Genomic DNA, 27,714 nt, shown 5'->3' with positions numbered 1-27,714 from the left:
CTAGGAAAACACCAGCCAATAAATTAAGTTGAAAAATATGTAGGAGGCAGGGAATATCAACCTGGAGTATTTGTCAATGGCATGGGTGTTCTGGAAGATACGAAGACCCATCTGGCCTTTCAGAAGCCCCTTCTTTCTGGAGGAATTGGAATCGTTGCTCAGAGCCAGGTGGGCCACTATTTTCTCTTGCCGTTCTTCTTCCGTCAGAATATGGCTTCTTGGGTATCCGGCCAGGCTGTTGGCCTCCGACTCACTGCAGCTCCCATCCAACATCATGGTTCTTGAGTGAAGCATTCCACATAAGCATGGGAACTGCAGGCAGCAAACACAAGGGGAGGCATTAGGCATGTTTATGAGATGGGCGGGGGAGTAGTCTGGGCCGAAAGCAAGGCCCCCAGTGCTACTCAGAACCACCGAGGGATAGCTAGAAGGCTCTCCAGAGATCACTTAGTCCAGTGATTCTCCAGCCTGGCTGCATATTAGAATCACCTGGGAGGCTCTTTAAAATGGCCATGCCGGGCGCTCCATGCCAGACTAATTTAAAACTCTCAGGCGATTCTACTGTGCAGCCAGAGCTGGGAACCGTTGGTTTAGTACAAATGCCCTCGGTTGCAAAGCGAAAAACTAAGAGCCAGAGAGACTGTATATTTCTCCTGTGATCACACAGCATGTGAGAGTCAGGACTTTAAACCAACACATTCTGATTCCAGATGTAGGACTCCAGCTATTTGTGCATGAATCAAAAGATGATTAAGTAGGAGAGTGTCCTTTTTCTATAAAGAGTTGCTTTCAAGGATAAAGGTTCAGGGTGCCTGCCATGTATTGTTAAATGGCTTACTGTACCAATAAAAATCTGTTTATGTGGCGAAAGAGCTCACACAAAGGTGGCAAAAATGTGAACAATGTTGAATGTAGGTGTAGGTATATGGATGTACACTATCCTGTTTTTTCAACTGTGTCTGCAAGTATGAAAATGTCTATAAGGAATTGAGTTGGAGGGAAGGACATGGCTTCCCTTATCTTCACCCCACAATTTGAGTCAGCAATGACAGCTTCCAGCTGGCACCTAGCTAGTATTGGCCAGAGGCCTGGAGCCTGCTAGATACAGCCAGCTGGCCTTGGCTTCATTCTTCTAAACCTATTTGCTTTGAAATGCTTCTTTTCCTGCAGTGCCTCTTTTCCCATGTGAGAAAGTGAAATGACACTTCACAACCTGCCTGCTATTGTTAAGGAGCTTGAAATATTCAGATGGATACCATGAAACTTTAGAAAGCAAAAACAGATGAATGATTCTATGCAAAATCAGAACTACTCGAAGTATTCTCATACTTGAAATCTTTTGTGGTCTGGGTTTTTGTTGTTGTTTTTTAAAATCAGGCTTGGTTGTTTCATTATTATTCCTATTCTCTCCCCATCAGCAACAATTATTAAATAGCACATAAATACACTTCTAGAACACTGACTCTTAAATTTTAGCGATAGAAGGTTGGTGAGAGGTCATCATTCCTTTACAAATGATCGTGCTCAAACTTTGATAAAATTGTGAGATACTCTCACTGTGGACTTTTTCTGAAAGGCAGAGGAATCAATTTCTTTTTCTTTTTTAATGCTTCTTTAGCTACATGTTTCTTCTTTTTTTAAGATTCATTTATTTATGCATACAAGAACTGGAGTACAGGCCAGAGATGCAGGGGGTGAGAAGATTCACCACAGACAGAGTGGGGAGCAGAACAGTAGCATACTGAAATATGTTGCTGAGTTGAGCAGTGGGCAAGGCAGGTAAGGTCTGCTGCGCCATGTGGGCAGCTCCCTGGCAGGCCGGGAGATCGAACTCATGCTACAGAGGCTGACCAATAGCTTCATAGTGCTGTGCTTAACCCCCTGCACCAACAGAGAGGCCAATTTCTTTTTCTTACAATTCTTTCTGCTAAAATGAAGGCAGACTTTTCCCTAAGATTTTGAGTTAGAATCAGGATGCCAAAATTGATAATAAATCCTCATTTCCCATATCAGCTTGTTTCTAAAAAAGATTAAGTGGCTTCTGGAATGTTGGACAGGTCAAAGAATTTGAGCCCACCTTGGGGGAGGCAGACCCTGTGCTCTGACTCTGTCTGCTGGCTTCAACCCAAAGCAGCATGGATCCCCAATTTGAACTGGGGTGAACCTATCAAGCTTCAGTTAGCTTTGCCCTTTGTGTGGTTGAAGCCAAACTTCAGGGAGCATCGTAATCATGTGGGAGTTTGGTACCAATACTAATTTCAGAGTGCCATCCATCCCTGGAGAATCTGAATTCGTAGGTCCGTGGTGCAGCACCAGAATCTCCAGTTCTAACAGGCTCAGGTGACCCCAGGCCAGGTGCTCTTTGGATCCCACCTTGGGAACCTCAGCTCCAACAAAGACATTTTTAATGTTCGTGAATAATAGCTTCTTCATGTCAGCAGCAGGAGAGAGATATTGCATCTTGCCACCATCGTCCTCCAGCATCTATAGTTCTTCTCAGTCTTTAAACCAGACGTGTGATGACAGTGCTGGTCTCAGACAGGGAATTGGACTTGGCACCCAACGGCCTTTCCACATATGAAACCCTCGCTGCTCTTCAGACAGTGTTCTATCGTCACTGACAAAGACCAGACCCCATTATACGGTAATAGGGTCATGAACTGTCTCAACAAAGTCACTGGTTTCTGAGCCCATACTTGTCAGGTGAAACTTTGCTATTTTCTAAACAGCCTTACATAGGAAAGTCTAATGAATTGTAATTTCAAAATGTTGACATAAGATCCAAAGATATTTGATAATGATCAATATACAAATTATTGAAAATCTGAAAGAATTTCAAATACCAAAGTTTGCTGTATTCTTTGTCTTTTCTTTGTTGCATACTACTTGTATTAAAATTCCTTTCCATTAAAGACCTTATACGTTTTGTCTTGATGTGGTGGATGGCAGAATGGGCAGGTTTGGGGGTTTAGGAGTGACCCTCTCCCTGTCCTGTAACACTTTTACAGACATTACCTCATGTCACCCTTGCAATCACTCTCAGAGCAATTCGAGAGAATGGGTTCATTATGTCCTTTTTACAGATGAGGAAAAAGAGGCTGCGCATAGGTGGCAGAGTTGGGCCTAAAAATCCAAATCTTCCTATTCCTAACCTTTACCCAACGACTTTCTGCTGTTTGGGAATCCTTTGTGGTAGCAGTGAGCACCTATTCTAAAATGGATCCTCCTTCTTTTGCATAAACAGCCCCCGTTTTCACATACCTCCCTGCCCCCAATTCTCAACCAACCAGGAGTGTGGGCCTCTGCAAGGAAGCGAGCACATCCTCTCACCTTCTCCCGCAGCTTGCGTTCCTTCCGCTCCTGCGCAGTGGTCAGGTAGTTGACGGCTGCGTACTCCAGCACCGAGAGGAACACGAACACAAAGCTGACCCAGAGGTAGATGTCCACGGCCTTGACGTAGGAGACGCGGGGCATGGAGGCGTTCACGCCCGTGATGATGGTGGACATGGTCAGCACCGTGGTGATGCCTGCCACATCCAATCTTAGTTCAGAGGCAGACCAGGGTACAGAACGCACCCCACTCCCACCCGGTGTCACCAAAGCATCATTTTACATTCTGCTGCTGTGAAATCTATTGAGAAATCCCCCTCTCCGGGGCAAGTGTCGGCCCCACAAGTCTCTGGCCTTCTCCTCCCAGCCAGCTGGCCTCTTGCCCCTTTCACTTTAAGTACCTTGGGAGACTGGTTTCTGGTGCTTTGAAAAGAACCTATTCGGATGCGGAATTTAAACAGTGACTAAAGGGCATCTCTAAAGGAATCAAACCTTAAGGAAGGAACACATTGTTCCTTGTCTCAGTCACACTGATTACACCCATGAAGACTGGAAAATCCTGGATGCCTGCCATGCTATGCCTTGCTGGTTAAAGCCTCACGTTTCTCAGGACCCAACCTGATTCTGTCCAAATTGACAACAGCGAGTTTATTTTAAATAATCTCTCTGGTATTTGTGTCTGTGAAGGACTAAAACTACAACTCCAGGGAGTAGAGCCCTCTCCTTCCCAGAAATTATACCGTATGGGTGTTTTGCCTCTGAACTCTCGTCTATCCAAACAAGGCCAGCAAACAAAGCTTTGCACTTACGGAATTATTTGTGACATTTGTAGAATGGTCTTATTTATTGAAGTACAGAGCTTTAAAACTGACAGGTGGATGTCTATACTCCAAATAAACTGTATCTTTCTGAAATGATTTGTGCAGAGTTGATAAAAGTGTTAGATCCCTGGGCCTTGCATAATGTAGTCTAGGAAACAGAGGGCAGTATGTGAGTGGTGCAGTAAGAAGCAGGAGGAAACTCTGTCCCTTTGGAGGCTGGCAATCCCTTAGTTAAGAACTCTGAATGATAATTATATTTTTTCTTCATATAGTAATCATTTGGGGAAAGAAAGAACTACTGTATCACCCCTTATCAAATGCTTTTACCCAGTGAAACTCTGGCAGGCACAGCTCCGCGGTCGATCCAGAAGGATACCCAGGACAGCATGACCATCAGGGTGGCAGGGAAATAGGTTTGGAGCAAGAAGAAGAAGATGTGGCGACGCAACGTGAAGTTAATGTACAGACGGTTGTACCAGCCTGGGGGACACAGAGAAGTTAGTGAGGCTCAACCTACGATACAAACAAACTCCTGATGTCCCTAGTGGTGCAGGGGGTAAATCCTCAGCACGATCAAGCTATCGCCAGCCACTGCGGCCTGAATTCCATCCTCCGCCAGGGAGGTGAGCCACATGGTGCAGCAGACCTCTCCTGCCTCACCTGCTGCTCCTCTCAGCAGTGTGTTTCAGTAGATTCACCTGTTCTGTTCCCCACTCTGTCTCTGGTGAATCCTCTCACCCCCCGCATCTCTGGACTACATAAATAAAATAAATAAATCTAAATAAAACACCCTCCTTTCCTGAGAACGCTTCTTTCCCTGACATTGCCCTCATTTTTCAGCGGAAAGTCAAAAGTTAATAATCAAAGTTGGCTTACAATAATACATTTCCTTTCCCAAATCTCTTGTAAATAAATACCTTGCCAGTATCTAGTATATTCACTGCTTTATTTGGTATTTAACCTCCATTCACAGCATTTTGGGAAACTATAGCAGTAAATAGAAATAGAGGTTTAGTTCTTTGTGTGGTGTTTGGTATTTGTTATTTGCAAACCCACAACCATGCTTCCTGAGAGACCCAATGGTCAGGAGGGTAAGAAGTTGGAGTGGTTCTTGTTTTATTGAGGTCAGTACCACTAAGGGAGGAACCAGGAAAACTAGGTTCTTGTCACTGTCCCCTTTATTGGTACTTTATGAGCTCAGTTAATCTCCGCATCCATCACAAGAAGAAATAGGCCAATCACAGGATTGTAAACTCCCGTCAGTTCCACCCTGCCTCGCCATCTGCCTCGTGGGAGCCTCTCCATCTGTCTTGTGCAAGTTGTTCACCATGTGATTATTTCACAGGAAGAAAATGGGAATGCATTTCACTATTTCACTACAGCAGCTGAAACTGCCTGTACACCTCTACTCCACTCCCACCTCAGCCCGGTCTTATCAAAGAACTCAGAGATGACCCAGCTCTGTCTCCCAAAGTGTGGGGTACACTCAATGGTAGTATACCCCACGAGACTATTTCAGGGATTACAAGGCAGGTAGTTTGTGGGTTTTTTTGGTTTGTACTCATTACATTCATAATTAAAGTCATCTTCTGTTTATGGCCAGTGATACTAGTTTCCCATTGATAATAATCATGTAAAAGTCCTTTACAAATTTAAGTACAAGAAGGGACTTCACTTAAAGAAAAAAATAAGTCGATGGCAGTATAGGAGGTTATATGTAAGATAAACATTGAAATGGTGGTGAGTAACTGAGGTCATGTACTTAAATCCAAATTGAATCTAACTCTATTATTTGGAGGCTGTTCTAATATCTCAGCCTAAGTTGTGGACAAGGCTTGGAGAGTGTGGATCTCTAATGCCCAGACCAGGACTCCTCTCACCCAGTGTCCTTCTGTTGGGCAGGGTCATTGAGGACCTTCACATGTGATTGTTGTGGTAAGACCTGGTGGGGGGTGGGAACAGAGAAACATCTCATCCTTGATTCCTGCTTACAAGAATTTTCAAGGAACTGAATGCAAGTCCCACAATTAGAAGTGTTTGAGTTATAGAACAGTATATATCTCAGTAATAAATGGCTGAGACCCCTCCCGCCTCCAGGAGCTTTGCTACTCTCCAAATCCCTGTCCTATCTCAAAGAAATTCTGGTTTAATCAGCCTGGGTAAGACTTAAGACTGAGTATTTTAAAAATTCTCCAAGTTCACAGCAGCACCATTCACAATCACCAAACTCACCTGTCCAGCAGCAGATGAATAGATTGAAAATGTGGTATATCCATATAGTGGAATATTATTCAGCCTTTAAAAAAGAGTGAAACTCAGGCACATGCCACAAGTGGATGAACCCTGAAACCATTATTGTGAAATAGGGCATCACAAAAGTCCATATGCGATGTGGTTCCACTAGTTAGTCAAATTCAGAGGAGAAAGTAGGTTCCCAGGGGGTTGAAAGAGAGGTAAAACAGGGAGTTATTGTTTAGTGGGTAAAAATTTCCACTTGAGATAATGCACAAGTTCTGGAAATGGATAGTGTTGATGGTTACACAACATGTATATGTACTGAATGCTGAATTGTACATTTGAAAATGGCTAAAATGATAAGTTTATTTTATGTACCACAATGAAAAAAAGTACTAGTTAACAGCAACAAAAACAGTTCCCAGGTAATCTAATGTGCTACCAGAATCTAGAAACACTGACTTAGCACAGTGTTTCTCAGCGTGGGTGTCCCCCGTCAGTAACAAGGACATCAAAGGGACTGTGTTAGAATTCTCAGGCCACACACAGATCTTACTGATAAAAAACTGTGAGACATGAAACCCAGCAATCTTTGTAGACTATCCCTGAAAGACTTGTTAAAACACAGATAGCTGGCCTCTGCCCCGAGTTACCAGTGATGGCAATGCTGCTGGCCTGAAACACAATACTTTGAGAACTACATTGGCTAAACACATTTGTCTTTGAACTTTGATATGCATAAAATTTACTTGTTAAACATGCTGGGCTCCACCATCTGAGATTCTCACTCATTAGCTTCCAGGGGGGCCCCAAAAACTTGTCCATTCCCTGGTCATTCAGATGCAGGTGAACCTTAGTCTGCACAGAGAGAAACATGGCTGAGAGGACAGAGGTCATTTGGCAGAGTGGAAAGTTAACACTGAGTCAGGTAAGAGAAGGGTTGGGTCAATAGGGAAAGGTTGAAACAACAAGGTGAGTCCAGGCAGGCTTACACATGGTTACCATGTTGGCTGCTGGCTTGTTAGAAAGGGAGGTGCTTTTAGTGGAGTGAATAAATAGTGTTCTTCAAATACAACGGAAACCACGAATCATTTATTCATCCATAGCCTTTGTCCAACCAGGTCAATTTCATTTTCCCTACACAAATTAGCATCCATGAAGGAAATCACATTGTTCTTAGGTTTGTACCAGGTCTTTCTAGAAGAGCTGAGAGCTGCTTATATGCTATGAAGAACTATTATGTTCTTTCCATCTGTCTATGAAAACCAGGGAGAGTTGCCTTGAAACATTAGGAGGGAACCAGGAGCTCTGAAAATGGAACTGTGTGTCCCCAACACCAGATCTGTCTTAGTCAAGATTCCAGAAAGGCTGGAATGGGAGACAAAACAAAGACACATGCCATTCTAATGAACAAACATCTAAGAGGAGTAGAGTAGTGACTGAGGCAGATTGCCTGGCCACTTACCAACTGTGCAACTTCAATAAACAAAGTAATTCCTTTGAGTCTCAGTTTTTTCATCTGTAAACTGGGGATAATAATACCTCTGTCATGGGCTTACTACTGTTGGGTTACTAATAAGTTAATTCATCTAAGTATTCAAAACAGTGACACATAATAAAAAGTTTATAAGAAATTCTTAAATGTTTTTTAGAAAAAGAATTGATTTGAACCTGCCAAGAATAGCTGAGGGGAAAAAAGTTGTGAAAGAGGAGCGAGGGATAGGGCTGAGCCCCATGGGCATAAACCGAAGTAAGCTGGGGATATCTCAACACCAACACAACTCCGGTTGCGGCTAGCTCTTTTCCACTGTTGTTGTTGATATTGTGGTAGGGGAGAGGAGGGACGGGGGTGGTTAGGGCAGGTGAACAGGGAGATAGTGGCCATGCAGGGACAGACAGTAGCATAAACGTTTCCCATGGAAGGACCTGAGCGTCTCAGCACTGGGACCAAGAGCAATGACTGAAAAGTCCTCTCGGTCCCCCAGCCTCTGAAGCGGTATTGAGGAATGTGACATTTAGAAATAGAGCCTTTGCAGATGTAAGCAAGATAAGTTGAGGTCATATTGGATTAGGGTGGACCACGATCCAATGACCAGTGTCCTCTAAGAAGAGGGAAAATTGAACATAGGCACACAGTGAGAAGAATACCATGTGAAGACACAGAGATGTGGGGAGATGCCATGAGACGACGGAGGCAAAGTCTGGAGTGAAGCAGCAGCCACCAGAAGCTAGTAAGAGGTAAGGAAGGATTCCTCCCTAAAGCCTCCAGAAAGACCATAGCCCTCAGAAAGACTTCTAGCCTCCAGAACTGTGAGCAAATAAATTGCTGTTGTTTCAAGCACGCAGTTCGTGGAATTTTGCTATGACAGCCCTTGGAAGCAAATACAAGAGTTGATGGTAAGATCAGAGGAGAGTTGACAAATGGATCCTCTCGAAATTTCGAAACATAGCCCGGGGTCCAAGAAGAGCTTATGCTAAGCAATAAAAATGACTCTATAGATCTAAATACATATAATAAATTCATATTTCCTCAGAATGCTATCCATCTGTATTGTTAAATCTAACAAGTCAGGTTACAGAGTAGCATGTCAAATACGACCCCACTTTTTGTAAAAGTACATAATTAAAGCAAGATGTGTGCAAGGATGTTTGCTAAACAGTGAGGAATAATTCCTCCTGGCTGTGAGTGGTGGCAACTCTTTCACTCTCTGCTTTTAAGTGCTGTTTACATTTTATGGGACTATGCATTATTTTAATTAAAAAATTGTTTTCATTGGAAAGGGAAAAGGTTAAAGCTGAGGAAGAATTCAAATGTGCTTTCTTCCATATTTGAATCAGACAGTGACAGAGGTTAGCTACCAGTGCTGCTGTAGAAGGCCAGTCTGGAAGTGGTGTGAAATTTCTGAATCAGAAACTGAGAAAGAGAGATCTTCTCATCCGTTTTCAGGGACTCATCCCCATTCTTCCAGTACAGCATCAGGTCTTCATCTGTGTATGCATCTTGGGGAGAGGAAAATAAGTTAATTTGACTCCTTTGCGTTTGATGCAGAGTGAAGCATCAGGGAATCCCACACTATCCTAGCAGCAAGCAGGTCTTCACAGTAGGGCAGTACTCAGCCTCAGGCTTACTTTTATGGCCTAAAGATCTGTGAGGGAATAAGACAAAGATTCGTCATGAGGCACACTGGTACTCACAGCTTTCCAGCTCCAAAGAACAGGTCTGGGAGTCCAGGGGAAAGTGGCTGAAGTCCATGTTGCACATGGCAGTGACTGTGATCCTAGACAAAACAGCAGGCATGTTGACTCCGGGAGGGAGTAGCTGGTTCATACTCCTGTCCGGAGTAAGAACACAGAACCGACCCACAGCAGCTGCCTCCTCGCCTCTACTTCAGGCTCAAAAATCCCAGTGTCTAAATTACAGGACATTCACTTTTCAAGCTTTACCTTCTATAGATGTTGGTGCTCTGCCCGAATCCCAGCTACTGAAGGTGTTGGCTGCTAATGGCTCACATCTGCACCCTTCTCTGGGTTCTCAGCCTGCTGGCTGCCACCCCCGGAGATGCTCCCTCCCCAAGCCCCAGCCAAGGTTATTAGCACCTAATTCTGGCAAACTGTAAAGCTAGGCCAGGAAGATGTGGAACAAGACTGTGTGATCACTCAGGTCAGCCTAGAAGCTAATCTGCAACAGCACCCAATAAATAGTAGCTATTGTTATTTTTTAAAATCTCTATTACCAATAAACTAGAATCACCGGCAGTGTGAATTATCAGAAAGTATATAGAAAGTCATTGTTTCCCTTAATTCACTCAAGGCTCAGTCTCCTAACCCAAGCTTGAGATTTCCCCATGGCAGAGAAGTCACCACCCACTAGGGTGGTCATTTCATCTTTCAATTTCTAACTGTTATCAGGTTTTTACAGTCCCGCAGAGCCTGTAAACCCAGCCACAGTGACAAACTCTTCAGGGCCAAGGGGAATGGCTGTACACATTAGAGTGGCACTGGACCAAGAAGCATGACCCCCTGGGGCAGTCACCTCATGCTGTACAGCACGTGCCCATCTGGAAACACCCTCAGCATGATGTTGTCTGTGGTGGTGTCGTGAATGAATGACCTTTTGGAATGAACAAAGAAGACATCGGGCACCCAGATCTTCTTTACTAGCCGACCATCGAAGGTCATGCTCTTGTTGCTGGAGCTGTGGAAGGCCAGCCTCTCGTCCTTCCAGTAATGCCGCAGGTACAGGGTCATGGTGAAATCCTGTAGGCGCCAGGGATGCAACCAGATAGAAAAGGCTTAGAAAGCTTCCTAATCATCAGCCCCTCATCCACCTTGGTAAGGGACACCGGAGCCTCAGCCTCCAGAGTCAGAAGTGACAGTTCTTATGGGGGTAGGGAGACCTGGAGGAGAGAAGTGTCAGTTCTGCAGCCCCAAGGGACAATGACCAAGACAATGGTGCTGCAGCAATAGAAAAAAGACCAGCTCTTTTTCTGCCTCACAAGGTTGGAGCCCAGGAGACAGAACAGCTGACCCTGCGAAATTTACAAGTGAAAACTGCATGGCCTGACCTGGGGTTCAACAGGGTGGATTTCCCCAAAGCCCTGTTCTTGCTCACCTAGACCTTTGTACACATGGCTCCTTATGTCCTAGCTGACCATTCCATTTCAGCTTAATGAACACTTCCTGAAACTGGGACAGAACCTCAGAAGCCAAACTGCACCAGCACTCAATAGATAGTACTTGTTACTTTTTTCCATCTTTATTACCAATAAACTAGAATTATAGGTTCTCAGAGGTAGAAGGTACATAGATGGTCATTGTCTCCCTCAACTTATTCAGGCTCAACTAGTCCCCCCAAGCTTAAGATCCCGCTGACAGGCAAGTGCTCCCAATGTGAAGGAAGAGAGCATTCCTTCATTCTCTGGTTCTGGTTCGCCTGAGATATTAAAATGGCCCAGGCTCTGAGTCTTGAGTGGTACTGCCCCCCACGGAAGGTGCCCTGTACAAAACCCATTCTCCATTTGCCCCTTGCTCCCTTTTGCCAAAGTACCAAGTTAAATTTGCAAGACTTTTGGGCCTCCCCGGTGGCGCAGTGGTTGAGCGCTGGGTTGCGAAGCTGCCTGCAGCCTCTGCAGCGCCAGTTCGATCCCTGGCGAGGGTCCCACATGGCACGCAGACCTCTCCTGCCACCCGCTGCTCCCCTCAGCAGTGTATTTCATCACTCTGCCTGATCTGTTCCCCACTCTGGCTCTGGTGAATTCTCTCACCCTCCCGCGTTTCTGACTGTACCCAGTGCTTGTATAAATAAATCAATCAATCTTTAAAAAAAAAATTTGCAAGACTTCTGAAGGTAGAAGTGTGTTCTGCCCACTGTTGGAGTCCCAGGCCCTCGTTCAAGGCCTGGCGAGGTTCATAGCAGGTGCTCAGTAAATATTTGCAGGATGAAAAAATGAAGAGAAGAATGGATATGGGGATGGGCAGCTGCATGTTACTATAATTGCAGCCTGAAAACTGATCCTATTAAAAAGTATCTCCTGGCCTGCATAGTTGATGCTTTAAACCCAGGCTGGCCCCTTTATCACCAACGGAGTTAAGACACAAGGGCAAAGAATAAATAACTGCCCAAAAGATCCTCTTCTGGGAGCAAGTGGAAGGATGAAAAGAGGCATGCATGGTGGTGATGGACTCAGAGCACAGTGCCTGCTCTGACCCACACACCCGCTGGTGTCCTGAGGGGACTCACCCCTCCCCCCCCCCACCCATCCACCTCTGTGGCCATCTCTTTCCCACTTTGTGTTGTGCTCTTTAGCTTGCAAACTTGCTGTTTACTCTGCCTCGGGGGCCTCAGATAGCTGTGCTCCCTGCAGCTGTCTCCTGATCCTTCAGGTGTCGACTGAACTGCTGTTTGGAATAGCCTTGCCTCACTACCTGATCCTGGTGGACACTGCCTAGGAGTGGTCAGGGGTGCCATAATCTCAGCAGGTACTGGACATCAAAGAACTGCAGGATTCAATCTGAAAATGTTTGCCTCCTGTGCTCCTGCAAGTGCGGTTGTCTGTCCACTCATGTTACTTGAGGAGTGTGTTCAAAATGTAAAGTGCTAAATTGGGAGGCCTGGGATGGAGCCCAGGAATCTGCATTTAACCAACTCTCCAAGTATTTTTGCCTATGAAACTTGAGAACCCTGCTCCAGACTTTGCGGCTCCTGAACCAATGTCCAAATGCCCTCCAGCTTGGGCTCTGCCCGCCAGACATGGGTTCAAGCAGAATCTTTGCCATGCAGCCCCACCCTGGCAGCTGCCCAACCAAGGAAGCTGCATACCATGTCCACCTCTGAGATGCTGTCCAGACTCTCCACTTGTACATCCACGCCCACTGGGATAGCAGGGCCTGCAGAAGAGCGAAGACAGTTGGTTAAGGCACATTTCTTTTCTCGCATAGACTGGGAGGTGGCCCTAACCCCTTCCTGACTGGAGCAGGGTGAAGCAATGGCTCGAGTTCTGTGAAGGTTTTCTTCCTACTTCTTGACTTGGTGGGTGCCTGAACTTTCTCCATAGAGACAGGGACTGTGTCTGCCTTTTGGACTTTTCTTGGGCCAAGATGGATATTTGATCTGTGCTTGTTGGATGGGCTAATAAGCAGGATTACTGCTTTCTACACCCCACCTTTGTAGGGTAGAGGTGATAGCATTGCTCTGGTGCTTAGAGGACACCCTGGTCATTTTGTTACAGGGCAACCCCGATATAAATGGGTTGCCTGAGTATGGATCCTCACCTGCGTGCTTAAAGAGGACTTATTAATGCTAAACTGCAGACATACACAAACAGTTGATAAAAGGTTTATTTACAAGAGAAGGGGAAATGAGGAAATGTACAACTCAGGGAGAAGAGAGGGAGATAAATTCTTAAATGCGTCCTACCCATTCTGCCGACCCGGAATCCCATTGGCACGCTGAGAGCTGGCTAAGAGCCAAGAGCCAGGAGGCCAAGAGAATGACCCAAGGCCCACATGTCTGGCTTAATACCAAACTTAGCTGCTTAACCCCGCCCTCAGGTCCCAGCAACCCTCCCTTTGCTGATGATGGGATTTGTCATTTCCAGTGTCATCATGGCTTTGGTCTGGAGTGGAGGTAGAGTCCACAAAACCTGTGTGGAGTTTGCTCAGGACATCCTTTCCTCCCAACAATTTGTCCCCCTGTGACATCTAAAAAGGACAGAATGACACCTAAGACCTCTGGCTGTAACTGGAGCACTTGCATGCCCAGGGCTGGATTCATTTATCATTCAAACTGCATCTACAGAGCACGGAAAAAAATAGCAGGGGTTCTGCCCTCTGAAGTCTCTAACCTGGTGTGAGAAAAGATCTCTGCAGCGAGATAGCAGTTAAAGACAACACCATGCAGGATTTGGACAGCCTTTCAGGACGTATCAGATCAGAATTATGAGAACAAATAGCACAGAAATTTGGCACCCGATTTCATCTGGCTGCTGGAAAGATTTCTAAAACCATGTCTACCTGTGACTTCCTGTTCCATTTCTTTGAGCTGGGCAATAGTTACATTGGTAAACTCAATCTAGTCAGGTCTTTTGGTGACCTCAGCACTTTTAATTTGTGCATTGTGTGTGTGTGTGTGTGTGTGTGAGATGCTTCCATAAATGTTTAAAATTGTTTTAATGTTACAAGAAAAGAAACCCCAGAGTGAGGAAAACCAAAAACCTCTCTGTCAAGCATATTAATGAAACCCTTTACTCTCACAAACAATGCCTGTGAGAGAGTTGAGGGGCAGCTGGTTGGGCCTTCTAAGGAGAGGGCAGTGTCAGGGGGCCAGCCCCACTGCACCTGGCCAGGAAGTGCAGGGCCAGCACATGCTGAACCATGGTGGCCTGGGCCCAGAGAAACTTTGGCAGGAGAGCCGGGTCATAGGGTAAAAGAAGGATTGAAAGGAACTGGAACTTTGGCAGTGGCAGAAGGCGCAATTCTCAGTTTCAGCCTAAATTCTCAGTTCCAGTGGTTCTTCAAGAAGGTAGCCCAGGGCATTGGGTAGACTCACCAACTCCCCTCAAACATGCCCTGTAAACTTACTTGCAGTCTCACTATTAGGGATTTGAGGTTTTGGGTATTTGTTTTTTTTTTTTTTCTATTTTGACTGGGTCCAATAGAATGGAAGCATTTTGTTTGTTACTAGTGGGATTCACTCAAAATTTTCTGTTTTCTTAAATGTGAAAGTAAATGAATTTGATGATTTACATTTAATTTTTCCCCCTATCAGATAAAACAGGGTAAAAGTTGATCTTTTTATTTTTCTATGTTCCTCAGATGATGGTTTAGATTAGGGCCCAAGGAAAATCCCTGCACTAACAGCCCGCCACATTCTCCTCTTATTCCAGGCCCCAGGAGTGTGAGAGGAGGTTCTCTCCTCAGGGTTAACTTGCCTATATTTCTCTTCCTAGCCCTTGCAACACAAGAGAGGGTCCACCTGCAGCCTGGCCAGGCCCTCTCCCGGTCCCCAGGCCCCTGGATGGTCTACATGCTCCCAACATTACCAAGGGGAAGCAGGCTGGTGAATTTCCCTGTCCTCTGGACCTCTTTAGCCTGAGGTGTTAAAACAGTGCGGTATCTGTGGGCGGGCCCTCCGGGAGAGTGTGCTGAGCTCAACCCACTGTCCTCCCCCTCCCCCACCCCCACCCGTCTCTAAAGCGCCAAGTAACTGCTAGACACACTCATTCCAGGAGACTAGGGGAGAAGGATACTGTCACCGCCCTCTTTGGCGCCACTTCCCAGTGGCCTGGTTTTCAGATAATGTGCACAGTGTTTGAACAGTAGCTGGCTCTGGTGAAGGTCAGTTTCCAGATAAAATATATATATCAGCTTGCTGGGTATCTGTTACTGTGTCTGTTCTCAGGTGCTGTCTTGTTCGGTGCAGCTCCAGCCGCCCTTCTAGGAGAAATTTGATAACGCGCATGAGGTTGGCGTCAGTGTTCTGGAGACTTGCCCACCTGGGAGTGTAGCTCATGTTCTCAGGGGGCCTGGGTTGTTGGAAGTAAACAATCTGTGTGTTCAGGAGGCTTCCGGAGCTGCAGTCAGGGGAGCTCACAACTCTGCTCCCCTGGGTCTGAGAGCAAGGGGGTTGACCTTTGCCTTTGACCTGTCTCATTGGAAGGCTCTAGTTTGTGATCCTTTCCAACTGGTTTTGGGAGAAATTCATCTAAATGACTGGTCTCACACTTTCTTCCACGAATGATTTTATGTATTCAGTGCTGCTGAATCCTATAGAAGAAATATAGTGTGATTAGACTAGGGGGTTGTGCGCAGTGGGCAGAGGGGATGAATTTGTGTTAAGTGGTACTGGAACTTTGGTGGTGGGTTTAGTCTGGTATATACATATATTAAGGTGTGAAGCTATACTCCTGAAATTTATGTAGTATTGTAAGTCAATGGTAAATTGACAAAATCAGTGTTGTAGGTTTTTCTGCTTCAAGACCCCTAGGGATCTAGCAAAGGGGAGAGGGGTGTCTAATGGAGGATTACTGGGGCTTTGGTGGTGGGTGTGGTGAAATAAAGGACAACTGTGGCAGTGTAAACCTATGTCCCATGGCATACACTTTGATGCAAATCAACGTTACCTCAATAAATATAACTTAAACAAATAATTGTGTTAAGTCACCAGGCCATGGTATTTTGTTAAAACAGACCTAACAAAGACAGCGCCCTTCACCCTGCCTCTGCAAGGTTGGAAAACTGATCTTAGTTTTCCAGACATGGAGCCCCTGTGGCAGCTGGACTTCTCCCCTGGTGATGGCCCTGGCTCACCAGATAGGCCTGGGTGTTGCTGGAACAGGGGAATCTTCATTACTGCAGGTAAGATGGCATGACTGCATTTCCTCCAGGGCCCTTTTCTTCCCTTGAGGGCTTGTTGCAAAATCTGAGTTAATTTGAAATATTGGTTGAGACTCTTCCCGTTGTTGGTAGGTGCAATCAAACTTCTCAGTTTCAATATCAGCGTGACTTCTCATGGTGAGTGCCACCTGCTAAACAAGCAGCGAGGGCCACATGGCAGGCATTAACCACCAGGGTGGGGTGGCCAAGCTGGCCTAAATCAGGGCTCACCCTCCGTGGCAGCATGAGCAGCACCACCTCTTGTCAGAGGTGCGATTCTGAGGCCCACCCAGGCCTCCTGAACCAGACTCCAGGGAGTGGCCTGGGAGTCTGCATTTTCATAGGCCCTGTAACCATGCCAATCCACATCCAAGCTTGAGAACCACTGGTTGACTGACATTGAAGGAAAGTGCCAGATTGAGATTTTATAATGCCCCATGTGCTGGAGGCCACTTTCCTGTTGCTGTCCAACTCCTGCTCTCTCCACTTCCTAGCTATCTGCCCCCCTTTGCGCACTGCACTTGCTGAGACAAGGAGACTTTCCCTGGGCCTCGACCTCCCTGACTGCTCTCTGGCGGCCATCTCTCCCTCTGCGGTCTATGTGCCATGGCTCATCCCTGACCATTCCTGTCCTCCTCGGGTCCCTTCTCCTTTCTGCAGACACTCACCCCTCCTACAACCTGCCCAGATCTCTCTTTTTTTTTTTTTAAGTTTTTTTTTTTTTAAAGATTTATTTATTTATTTATACATGCACTGGGTACAGTCAGAAACGCGGGAGGGTGAGAGAATTCACCAGAGCCAGAGCGGGGAGCAGAGCAGGCAGAAGGACCGAAGTACACTGCTGAGGGGAGCAGCGGGCAGCAGGAGAGGTCTGCGCACCATGTGGGACCTTCCTCTGGTGGCCGGGGAGCAGCCGGGGATCGAACCGGCGCCGCAGAGGCCGCGGGCAGATTTGCAACCCAGCGCTCAACCGCTGCGCCACCGGGGAGGCCCCCAGATCTCTCTTTAAGGCTGACCATGATTCTCATGATTCAGGCCCAAATTCTGACTCAAATTTTAGTTTCCTAATTGTCCTTAAAGTTGAAAAGAGGTCTCCACGGGATAGCTAACCAATTTCTCAATATATTATCCCAGCGACTTGTTTAACTGGAGCCAACCTGTACTTCTGCCCAGCACCCTGTCCTCCGGGAGGGTGACCTCATTGGTCACTGTGCTCAGATGGGATCAGGTGAAGGAAGGAGTGAGATTGCCCTGGGGATTGCAGGGTTTGAGATGGAGGCCAAGAAGAGAAGATTTATTTTAGGGGTAGAGCAGAGCAGGGTGGTGGTGGCAAATGTGGCTTGTGCTCCAGAAAGGATGGGCCAAGGGTGCTGAGGAAGGGTCAGAGGGGTCTTCTCTGGGGGCAATAGCTCCTGGGAGGAAGGCCCCAGGATCCCCAAGAGGGCCAGCTGTCTCCTTAGATTTGGCTCCCTTGAGACATTCATTTCTCCAAATAAATCATGGAGGAACCCTGAGCCTCTTGAGGTTCATCCTTTCATAGGCAAATGCCCAGCTAAACAGGGTCAGTTAGAAGCAAGTTGGACGAAGCCCAAAAATCTGTCACAATTCTATTGCATCTTCTTGTGAGAAACCATAGGAAAGAGTTCTGAAGCAGCTCCCAGAAAGCTGAGACCAAAGGAGCAAAATCAAAGTACAAATCAAGATAATGGCTGCCATTGCCAGCCTCCTGATGTGTCTCTCACACACGTGAGAGATGTCTCTCCTCCATGTGTCTCCTCCAAGTTCCCTGAGTCCCTGACGCAAGTCCAAAGCTGAGACGTAAGGTAACCCTTCTTCTCCATGAGTTTCCCCTACTCTCCAGCCCACTGCATATGTAACTTCACCTACCGCTCAGCTCCGCCCATCATTAAGTGGGTCAGGAACATGGTACCTCCCCAACACGTGCATTGAGGGACATGTATGGAGTGTGACAAGAAAGAGACCTGGCTAGCCGGGAGGACCTAACACAGTAGTAGTGGCTGGGTCAGTCAATTCACCTCACTGTGCCTCAGTTTCCCCATTTGGGGATAATAATAGTATCTACCTCACAGTTGTGAGAACTAAAACCACATATGGAGTACCTTGATTACAGTGGTACCTGTCAAAGAGAAATCACTATAAAAGCATTAATTGCCATTAACACTTGTAGGGTCAGGATGGGCCACTGTGCAGGTTTTCTAAGATCCCATGCAGACCGGGGTAAAGGAGGAGAGAGTCCTGGAGCCCTCAGTGGCTTTTGCAGTTTTTTTATTTAGATTTACCAGGCACATGGCAGGTAGGGGTGCCTGGGGGCCGGAATTCCGGCCCCCAGCAAGTCTTCACTCTACCTGGGCTCTCCAGCCTTCTCTTGTGTTCTCTCTGCTTCTCTGCTCTCCTGCTTCTGTTCGTTCTTGGCTTCTGCTGGCTTCCACGTGATGCCGCCCTTATAAACTCAGTCTCTCAGCCCAGGTGTACCCACTTCAGGTGCCCGCCATCAGGCATGCATTCAGGACCACAGGGTTCCCTCATCTATCCTAATGGCGGGAGGGCAGAAAAGCCTGATACTTTTTCCTTACCCTACAATACTCTTGTCGGTTATTTCTATTCTAGTTGCTTCGCTAACTCCATGTGTCTTGACTGTTAGTCTACACTAAAAGGCAAGGTGGAACATCCTGTCTGCTTGCACCTCTAGTACAGACAGACACAGCTATTTTATAGCTGCTTATTCAGGAAGAATTTATTTTGATAAAAATTCCTTACCAGAATGACCTATAACAAGCCCCCAAGGGAACCAGAACTCCCAAAGACACAGGTGCCTGATCCTGGCTGCTTCGCAGGACTGTAATCTGCTGCTTACTTTTCTCCCTATACTCAGCAGGTGTCAGTGCTCAGGGAATCTAATGGAAGGCTTTGCATTTTTCAAATGCAAAGGCTTCTGAAATAAATCAATGTCTTAATCCCATAAGAGTCACAGAGGAAGGACTGACAGCTGGGTTTTTCTAAGGGGAACCAGTAAGTGCCAGGGGCTTTGCATGCATTAATCTCATTTAATCCTGACAGCCCCAGGAGGGAGGGCATCCCCATTTTACAAACCAGCAAGCAGAGGCTTAGAGAGGGTTAGTCAATTTCTTGCAGGTCATCCCTACTCCTTTCTGGTGCCAGGAGGATGCTGGGACCTAAAAAAGGATCCTGAGCAGAGAAACAATGAGAAAGGGCAGCCAACTCACCAGTCTGTCTAGGCTAGGGTCCACAGGCTGAAAAGCTCCAAGCCCATTTCCCCTTAAGTGGTGCATTGACCTCATGCATTCTATTTTCTCATCTCATCCCCTGCCTGGTTGGTGCAAACAGTTGGCTCCCTTCCCGGCTCTCCTGTGGCATTTCTCCATTTGCTGCAAGAGACACCCTTAGTCCTCACCATCCTTCCCTGACCCGAAGCAAAGTTCCTTTGGGGTCAAGTCTGTGGGTGAGCTTTGTAAACGGCTCAATTGCTGTGGTGGCATTGGAAAGGCCCTTCAGATTTAAACTTCCCAGCTAGGTCTGAGGCTCTCTCGGCCGGCTCTTTTATTTATTTGTTTGTTTGTTTGTTTGTTTGTTTGTTTGTTTATTTATTTATCTATCTATCTATCTATTTATTTATTTAAGCTCTGGGTACAGTCAGAAGTGCAGGAGGTTGAGAAAATTCACCAGAGCCAGAGCAGGGAACAGAACAGGCAGACTGACGAAATACACTGCTGAGGGGAGCAGCAGGCTGCAGGAGAGGTCTGCGTGCCATGTGGGACCCTTGCCGGTGGCCTGGGATCGAACCAGCGCTGCAGAGGCTGCGGGCAGCTGGGCAGCTTTGCAGCCCAGCAACTGCTGCGCCACCAGGGGAGGCCCAGCTCTTTTCTTTTTTCTTTTTTTTTTTTTTTTAGGGAAGTTGGCAGGTCTTCTTTGTGAATATAAACAACTTAATCACTATCTTCAGTCACAGCCCTCCCCAGTCATTTCCTTCCAGCTCTATTCTCCTCCCAGAAAATTAGTGACTCTGGAAGAGAAGCAGAGTTGGGTTTATCTGAGTGAAGGAGGCTGTGCCAAAGGGAACTGACAGAGCAGCAGCAGGCTGCCCTGGGGACAAGGCCCCACCCTGGAGGGCGAGTCACACTCCTACCTCCAAAGGCAGGCCTCATGGTGAAGTCATGGTCATCCACTCTGAGAAGAGGCTGAGGTTTTCCTTTTCCGATTTTTGTCACATCGAAGTTCTTACATAGGTGACTGCAAAGACAAGCAAGAGATATTTGTCCACGAGCTGGAGTGAGATTTTGGGAAATTATTCCCTTTAGGCTGTACCTGTTAGGCATCTCTCAAGCTTGCCATCTCTTCCCCAACAAGGTGAAATCTAGTACTGAGGTCCACCTCTCCCCTACCACTCCAGGCCCTCACAGGCAGACCAAGAGGAGGACCAGGCTCTTCTAGGGTCTTGCTAAGGCAGATCCCTCCTGGGTGGGACAGCACATTATCAAGACAAGCTCTTAATGGTCTTGCCAAAAGTCTCAAGTGAAATTGTTTTCATATCTGTAATTTACTTTAAAATACTTTAGTAAAAGTAAAGCAACAATGAAAGAAGTATGGGAAAATGTTCACTATTATTAAAATATTGGTGATGTCTATGGGGTGTTCATTGTATTATTTTTCCAGTCTTAGTTTGCTTGCAATCTTTCACTTAAAGGAAAGTCTTTGAAAAATGTAAAGAATTGTATCTTAATTCAAAAGCCATGGAAAACACTGTAGGGTTTTAGGCAATTTGAGGAAAATGTCAAAATCAGATTTATTTTCAGGCAAGCTCAGTGGAGCTGCATATCCAAGGGGGAAAGTCTGGTGACTTCTTTGCCTTGGCTGGAATAGGGGACCTAGGTCAAGTGCCCTGTTGTCATGTCTCGCTTGTCCAAGGAGTTCCACTCTCTCCAGGCTCTTCCCCAAGCCTGGTTTCAGAAGCCCAGAGGGATCATCCCAGCTCTCTGCGCAGTGACTGCTCGAGGGCCATGTTCAGACACCCCAGGGAAGACCCCCCAGGAATGCAGGGGAAGAGCTCGGCCTAAGTTCTTAATGGATGCCAGACATTAGATTTTGAGCTCAGCCAGCTCTTTGTCCCTCTGCCGCATAGGGAGGAGCAAATCCCTGCTGGTCAGCACAGTTTCCACATCCACTTAGTGGGGAGATTAGGGGAGTAGAAGTCCCAAATGCCAGCACCTGGCAAGAAAGAGGAGATTGAAATCCCAGTGCCGTTCATGAGGGCCCAGAATTTATTTTTAAAGGACCAATTATTTGGTTGCTAGGCCACTAATCCAGAGCTGTGTGTTAGCTGAGTGAGCTGGATACTCTTATTTCTTCCTTCCTCATCAATGCCTTGGCCCTCTGACTCAGACTCAGGGTCCAGATTCTGAGTCCAAACCCCTCAAAGGGTTGGCTAGCACCTTCACAGGATCCCAAAACAGGGGTGGGGTCGGGGGGGGGGTGGCGGGATGAGAGAAGAAAGTTGTGTTTGCTAGTCTTTTATTTTTTTTTAAAGATTTATTTATTTATGCATATAAGAGCTGGGGTACAGGCCAGAGGTATGGGGGTTGAGAGGATTCACCAGAGACAGAGTGGGGAGCAGAACAGGCAGACAGACTGAAATCCACTGCTGAGGGAAGCAGCTGGCGAGACAGGAGAGGTCTGCTGGGTCATGTGGGTAGCTCCCTGGTTGGGGATCGAACTCGTGCTTCAGTGACTGTGGATAGCTTCATAGGCTATATCTTAACCCCTTGTGCCACCAGGGAGGCCCCTGTTTGCTAGTCTTTTAGAAGCGGGCTACTGCCATCACACGGAAGTATATTTAGCACAGTATTATTAATAGCAATGACCATGCCCTTGTGAGCACCCCTCTTCACTGCAGTCACCCCATCAGCACACTGGAGAGGGTCTTATTGACCCTTTTCAATTGGAGAAACAAGGTTTGGAAAGATCAGGAAAACTGAGCCCTATGGCAGGCAGCCACAGAAGCAGGTCCTGAACCTCCCCTGACTTCCGACTTTATTTCCTCTCAGTTCCCAGTCCTCTCTGGGGAGAATGAGGGCCTCAGGGGTCCCAGGGAAGGGCGAGGAAGCTGGCACAGGGTGGAGCACAACAAGCCATGATGCAGACCAGGAGAAGGATGGCCAAGGGCAGGTGGCACTAAGGGAGCAGCACATGGGAAGGAAGGATAAAGGGAGGAGCAGAGTCCAAGGCCAGGAGGGGCCAGAGCCCAGACACCCAGGCCCAAAGCTCAGTTCGCCTTTCAAATCACAAGGGAAAAGCAGCTAGAGTGGGGGGGCAGTTAGGGAAATCTGGGAGGCTGAGAGTGTAACAGGGTGGTCCCCAGGAAAGGGAGAGGTTCCCTGCCCCTCCCAAGGGAGGGTGGAGCTGAGCAGGGAGAGGAGAAGCTGCAGAAGGGACTGAGGAAGGAAGGAAGCAGGATGGAGCCAGGAGACCTGGAGGAGGCGCATGGAGCCTAGGGACACGTGAAGAAACTGAGCTTGTCTTTTGGTCGTGGAGTGGGTGACACAGATGTGGGTGAGACCCATGGGGAGGTGACAATAGCAGCTTTTATCTTGATGTTGATTTTGCTCTCTTCCTTCCGGGCTTGTCTGGTTGTTTCTGACCCTTTTCTGTGGGTCCCCACTGGAAGATGCCTTAGACTTGTGGCAGGCTTTGGGGCCTTGCTCTGGGCCAATCCCATTTGGATGGACTTTTACCCACGAGGGGATGGGTAACTTTGGGTGCTTGATTTAAAAACTAGACTCTTTGCCTTACCTGTATTGTTTCCTAGTTTTATTAAAGTTCCTTCCCATTAAAGTCTCATATGTTTTGTGTTAATGCGGCGGATGGCAGAACCCATTTAAAATAGGCAATAGGCAGGTTTGAGGGGTTTGGGTTGCCCCTCTCCCTGTCCTATAACAAGAGGAGGAAGAAGTAAAACAAGTAAGAGGAAACAGGCTCACTCTTCAGGCGGCATCCAGCAGACAGGGACATGACGGATCAGAGCCGGAAGCCATCTTTGTCAAAGCAGCCACTAGTCAAAATAACTGTTTTGCTGGGATGCCTTTGCAAGGGTGATTCAGGGAAAGACTTCCAGGTTAGAAGAGTCCTAATAGTGTGTGTGAGTGTGGGTGTGTGCACGTGCATGCACGTGTGTGATTGCGTGTAGTAGGTGTGTGTGACCATGGATATGTGTGTGACTGTGTGAAAGCGTGTATGTGGTGTGTGACTGTGTGAACATGATTGTGTGACCTGTGCACTGTGTGTGTGTGACAGTGTGGAACCCTACGTGTTCCGTATGACTGTTTGGGCGCGTGTGTCTGTGTGAACAGGACCTCTACGAAAAGGAGATGCCCTGCAGAGACGTGGTCCTCTAAAACTCAAGGATAAAGGGTCAGGTCATTTTACACTTACGTATTAACGTAGCTTATCCCTATGTGTCAACAAGGAAAGTGATTTTTAAAAAGTCGATGCAGGCCTCCTTGGTGGCACAAGGGCTTAAATCTCAGCATATGAAGGTATCAGCAGCCATTGCAGCATGAGTTCAAGCCCTGGTCAGAGAGCTACCCACACGGCGCAGCAGACCTCTCCTGTCTTGCCTGCTGCTCCCCTGTTCTGCTCCCCACTCTGTCTCTGGTAACTCCTCTCACCCCTCACATCTCTGGCCTGTACCCCAGCTCTTGTATGCATAAATAAATAAATCTTTAAAAAAAAAAGTCATGCTTGCCTGAAGTTTCTCACAGAGCTCTGTGAGTGGCTGACCATGCAGCATGCTTTAGTGAATGCAAAAAGGCCTAGAACCACATTCCCTGATGCAAAATTTTCACTATCTTTTCCCCAGCCTCTGTTCAATAATTGTTTTATATTCTTTTTTTTTTTAAACATTTTTTTTGAGGCATGTTTTATTTATTTATCTATTGGTTTGTTTGTTTGTTTTCTTTACACATGCACTGGGCACAGTCAGAATCACGGGAGGGCGAGAGAATTCACCAGAGCCAGAGCAGGGAGCAGAGCAGGCAGAAGGACCGAAGTACACTGCTGAGGGGAGCAGCGGGCGGCAGGAGAGGTCTGCACGCCATGTGGGACCCTCCTCCGGTGGCCGGGGAGCAGCCGGGGATCGAACCGGCGCCGCAGAGACCGCGGGCAGCTTCGCAACCCAGCGCTCAACCGCTGCGCCACCGGGGAGGCCCTATTGTTTTATATTCTTTGAAGGTATGTATTCATTTTTTCATCTACTCTGACTTCTCATGGGGATGAATTTCAAGAAATTCCCCTCATCCCTAAGGGTCCAACTCAGCAGGCCCCCAAGTGCATGCAATTGCCTGAAAATGAGACTATAGGTCCTCTGAGTGATAGAGATGTTATGACAGTTTCATACAACATTCTTCCCCCAGGTTGGGTATGTCAGGAAACTACTACTAGTTGTGTTAAGCCACTAGCAAGCTGTGTCAATTACTCAGGCTTTTAAGCCAACATTTTGGTGTCTAAAATGAGACAGTGTTTTCTAATGTGTACCTGTGGAATATGAACCCCACACGATAGTCCATGGGTTGTTTGTTTTGTGAAATACTGTATACATAATCCCCTGTATACATTAGCCCCCTCTTCAAGACTCACAAGGCTACTCAGAAGGCTACATTAATAAAGGTTCCAGAAGTTCTTCTAAAAAGATATCTATTTAAAGTGGTATAAACCCTTACCTGTAGAATACAAAAAAACATACTGGCAAGCACAGCAAAAAAATTCTTAGACTTTGTGAAAAATATACTGGTTGCCAGAATATACTGGAAGGAGGGGGCAAGGGAAGGAATGGGTAGGACATTGGCACGGGAGGTCTGGTGAAAGGTGAGGAAGCATGTGCATATGGAGGAGTTAAAAAGTGACCCCAAAGTTATACAGACATGTAAATGACTAACAAATTAATATATAAAATAAAATGGTGTAGACTAGGGTGTCCCAAGCTTATTTGACCCTTTTCCCCTCTTTTCACACAAGACCATTCACATTTTACAGAATTAGAATTCAGGAGAATTGCTGGACCAGATGACCTCTGTGATTCCTTCCAATTCAACAGCCTATAATTCTGGCAACAGAAGCAGGATGTGTTTTCCAGATACGTCTTTCTATTATCCTGGATGAGTTTTGTGTCTGCTTTCTGAGTATGATTAGGCCCCACAGAGAATTAACTTATCATAGAGAGGCAGTCTCCCCAAAGCAGGTACATATAACTGGGGTGTTCAAGGTCGACCATGGGAATACAGAAAGTAGAGATTACAACTTTTACTTAAGATTTTTTATCTAAAAACAAGGAAGCGATCAAGCTTCAATATATTTATAACAGTACGTACATGCTATTCAGAGGTACAGTTTCAAAATATTGTTGCTGATATTAGTGCATGATTAAAAATGGAGACCAGAGACCTATAAAACGGGCTTCAGATATTAGATTATATTTAATATCAATAGTTCGCTGGATGCTTGGTAGAATGCAGAATAACACTTAACATTTCACACATGTTGTTTCTATCTAGCTGCATATCATACTTTGCACATCAGTTCAAAACAAACTTATTAAGGAATTTGGATTTGTAATGTAATGATTATGAATGCCAATTTTGGGCCTAACCGTTATTTCTTAGAATTGTTTCCATTGGGCATCCCCTCGTGACACAAGCAACCGTGCTGTGAAGCTGTCCGCAGCTTCTGCAGCGCCGGTTCGATCCCCGCCAGCCGGCGAGGGTCCCACATGGCACAGCAGACCTCTCCTGTCTCGCCTGCTGCTCCCCTCAGCAGTGTATTTTGTCAGTCTGCCTTTTAAATTATGTGATGGTGGGGAGTGAATTTACAATGGTATAGAGTTTCATCTTATTGTTTCAAATCTTAGAAAAGGTATTTGAAATTTGCTACATTATCAGAAATATTCTGTTCTGTTTTCCACTCTGTCTCTAGTGAATTCTCTCACCCTCCGACGCCTCTGGCTTGTACCCCAGTTCTTGTATAAAATAAATAAATAAATCTTAAAAAAAAAAGAAAGAAAAAAGAATTGTTTCCATTACATCATGAAATGGCACTCACTATTGTCCTTACCTATATTTCTGATAATGTAGCAAATTTCAAACACCTTTTCTAAGATTTGAAACAATAAGATGAAAATCTATACCACTGTAAATTCACTCCCCACCATCACATAATTTAAAGATGTAACTCTAGGTTACATTTTATCTTAATCATTCAGGCTAAATTCCTATTTACAGTTCCTCCCAAAATCTTGAGTGTAAATACTTAGCAGCTCACCTATGCCATCTTGACAAGGCACCACAGTTGAGAAGTACAAGGATGCTTTACCCACTAAGACTTCAACTCTCTACCTTACATCAAAATTCTTTTTTTTTTAAAGGATAGATTTATTTTTTTTGAAGATTTATTTATTTATTTATACAAGCACTGGGAACAGTCAGAAGCGCGGCGTTGGGTGAGGGGGTGAGAGAATTCACCAGAGCAAGAGCGGGGAACAGAACAAGCAGACCGATGAAATAACACTGGTGAGGGGAGCAGCGGGGGCGCGGCAGGAGAGGTCTGTGCGCCATGTGGGACCCTCGCCGTTGGTCAGGGATGGAACCGGCGCTGCAGAGGCTGCGGGCAGTTTCACAGCCCAGCGCTCAACCGCTGCACCACCAGTGAGGCCCTACATCAAAATTCTTTGTCCAAACACAGACTAAAATCAAAACAAAGATTCAGCCCTATCTTGCTTTGCTCTTATGCCTTGTGACATGATAGAGAACCTGTGCCCAATAAGAGGTGATTTTCAGTGAGGTGCAGGCCCCTTCTACCTCCAGCTAGAAAGCAGATTTCGATAGGATAGAGCCCCTGGCCCTCCTGGGAGTTTTCTGGCTGTGCAAGGATGCTGCTACCACCACTGACCTTCCTCCCACCATGATTTTACCTGGGCTTGGGCATTTCCAGCTGCCCTGTCCATCTCCTCGTCTTGGGCTTTCTGCTTTCCACGAGAACAGTCAGGCAAAATAAGAACAAAATGAGTCTTGTAAAATAAAGCATTTTGTGAAAGTCTATGATGCCACAAGCTGCTTTCCAGTAACCTGCAGCTGGGCAAATCCTCCAGGGCTTAACCATAGATTCAATCTGCTACCTCGTGATGCTGCTCCCCAGATGGGTTGTAAGGGCATGGCTGGCATGGCTGACAGGCTGATTTGCCCTATTTAATATTTGCTACTGAGGTTTGTCCCAACCACTGCCCACCACACTCTCCCACACACACACCCGCCCCCCACCCCCACCATGACATGAACATCAAGGCTTTGCCCTCCCTGCTGCTTAATGATCTGGCCATCAGTCAATAAGTTTTTCCTGTGAAACTCTGCTTCTGCTGAGTTCTAGAACAGCTTTT

The 27,714-nt window shown here is 46.4% G+C and overlaps 1 protein-coding gene across 1 annotated transcript; it reads right to left on the bottom strand.

Moving 5' to 3' along the window:
* GABRR2 (gamma-aminobutyric acid type A receptor subunit rho2) lies at nucleotides 1-27,440 on the bottom strand (the record flags this gene model as incomplete). The annotated part of the gene is made up of 9 exons (XM_084256448.1): nucleotides 1-312; nucleotides 3,331-3,527; nucleotides 4,479-4,631; nucleotides 9,246-9,386; nucleotides 9,582-9,664; nucleotides 10,420-10,643; nucleotides 12,706-12,773; nucleotides 20,425-20,528; nucleotides 27,253-27,440. 9 exons carry the CDS (start codon nucleotides 27,438-27,440, stop codon nucleotides 1-3), a joined length of 1,470 nt encoding a protein of 489 aa, XP_084112574.1.
* Nucleotides 27,441-27,714: the final 274 nt, after the last annotated feature.

Source organism: Talpa europaea (assembly GCF_964194135.1).
Source record: "Talpa europaea genome assembly, chromosome: 2".
Lineage (NCBI taxonomy): Eukaryota > Metazoa > Chordata > Mammalia > Eulipotyphla > Talpidae > Talpa > Talpa europaea.
The sequence above is the reverse complement of the archived record's forward strand: the minus strand, read 5'-3'. Positions and strand labels throughout refer to the sequence as shown.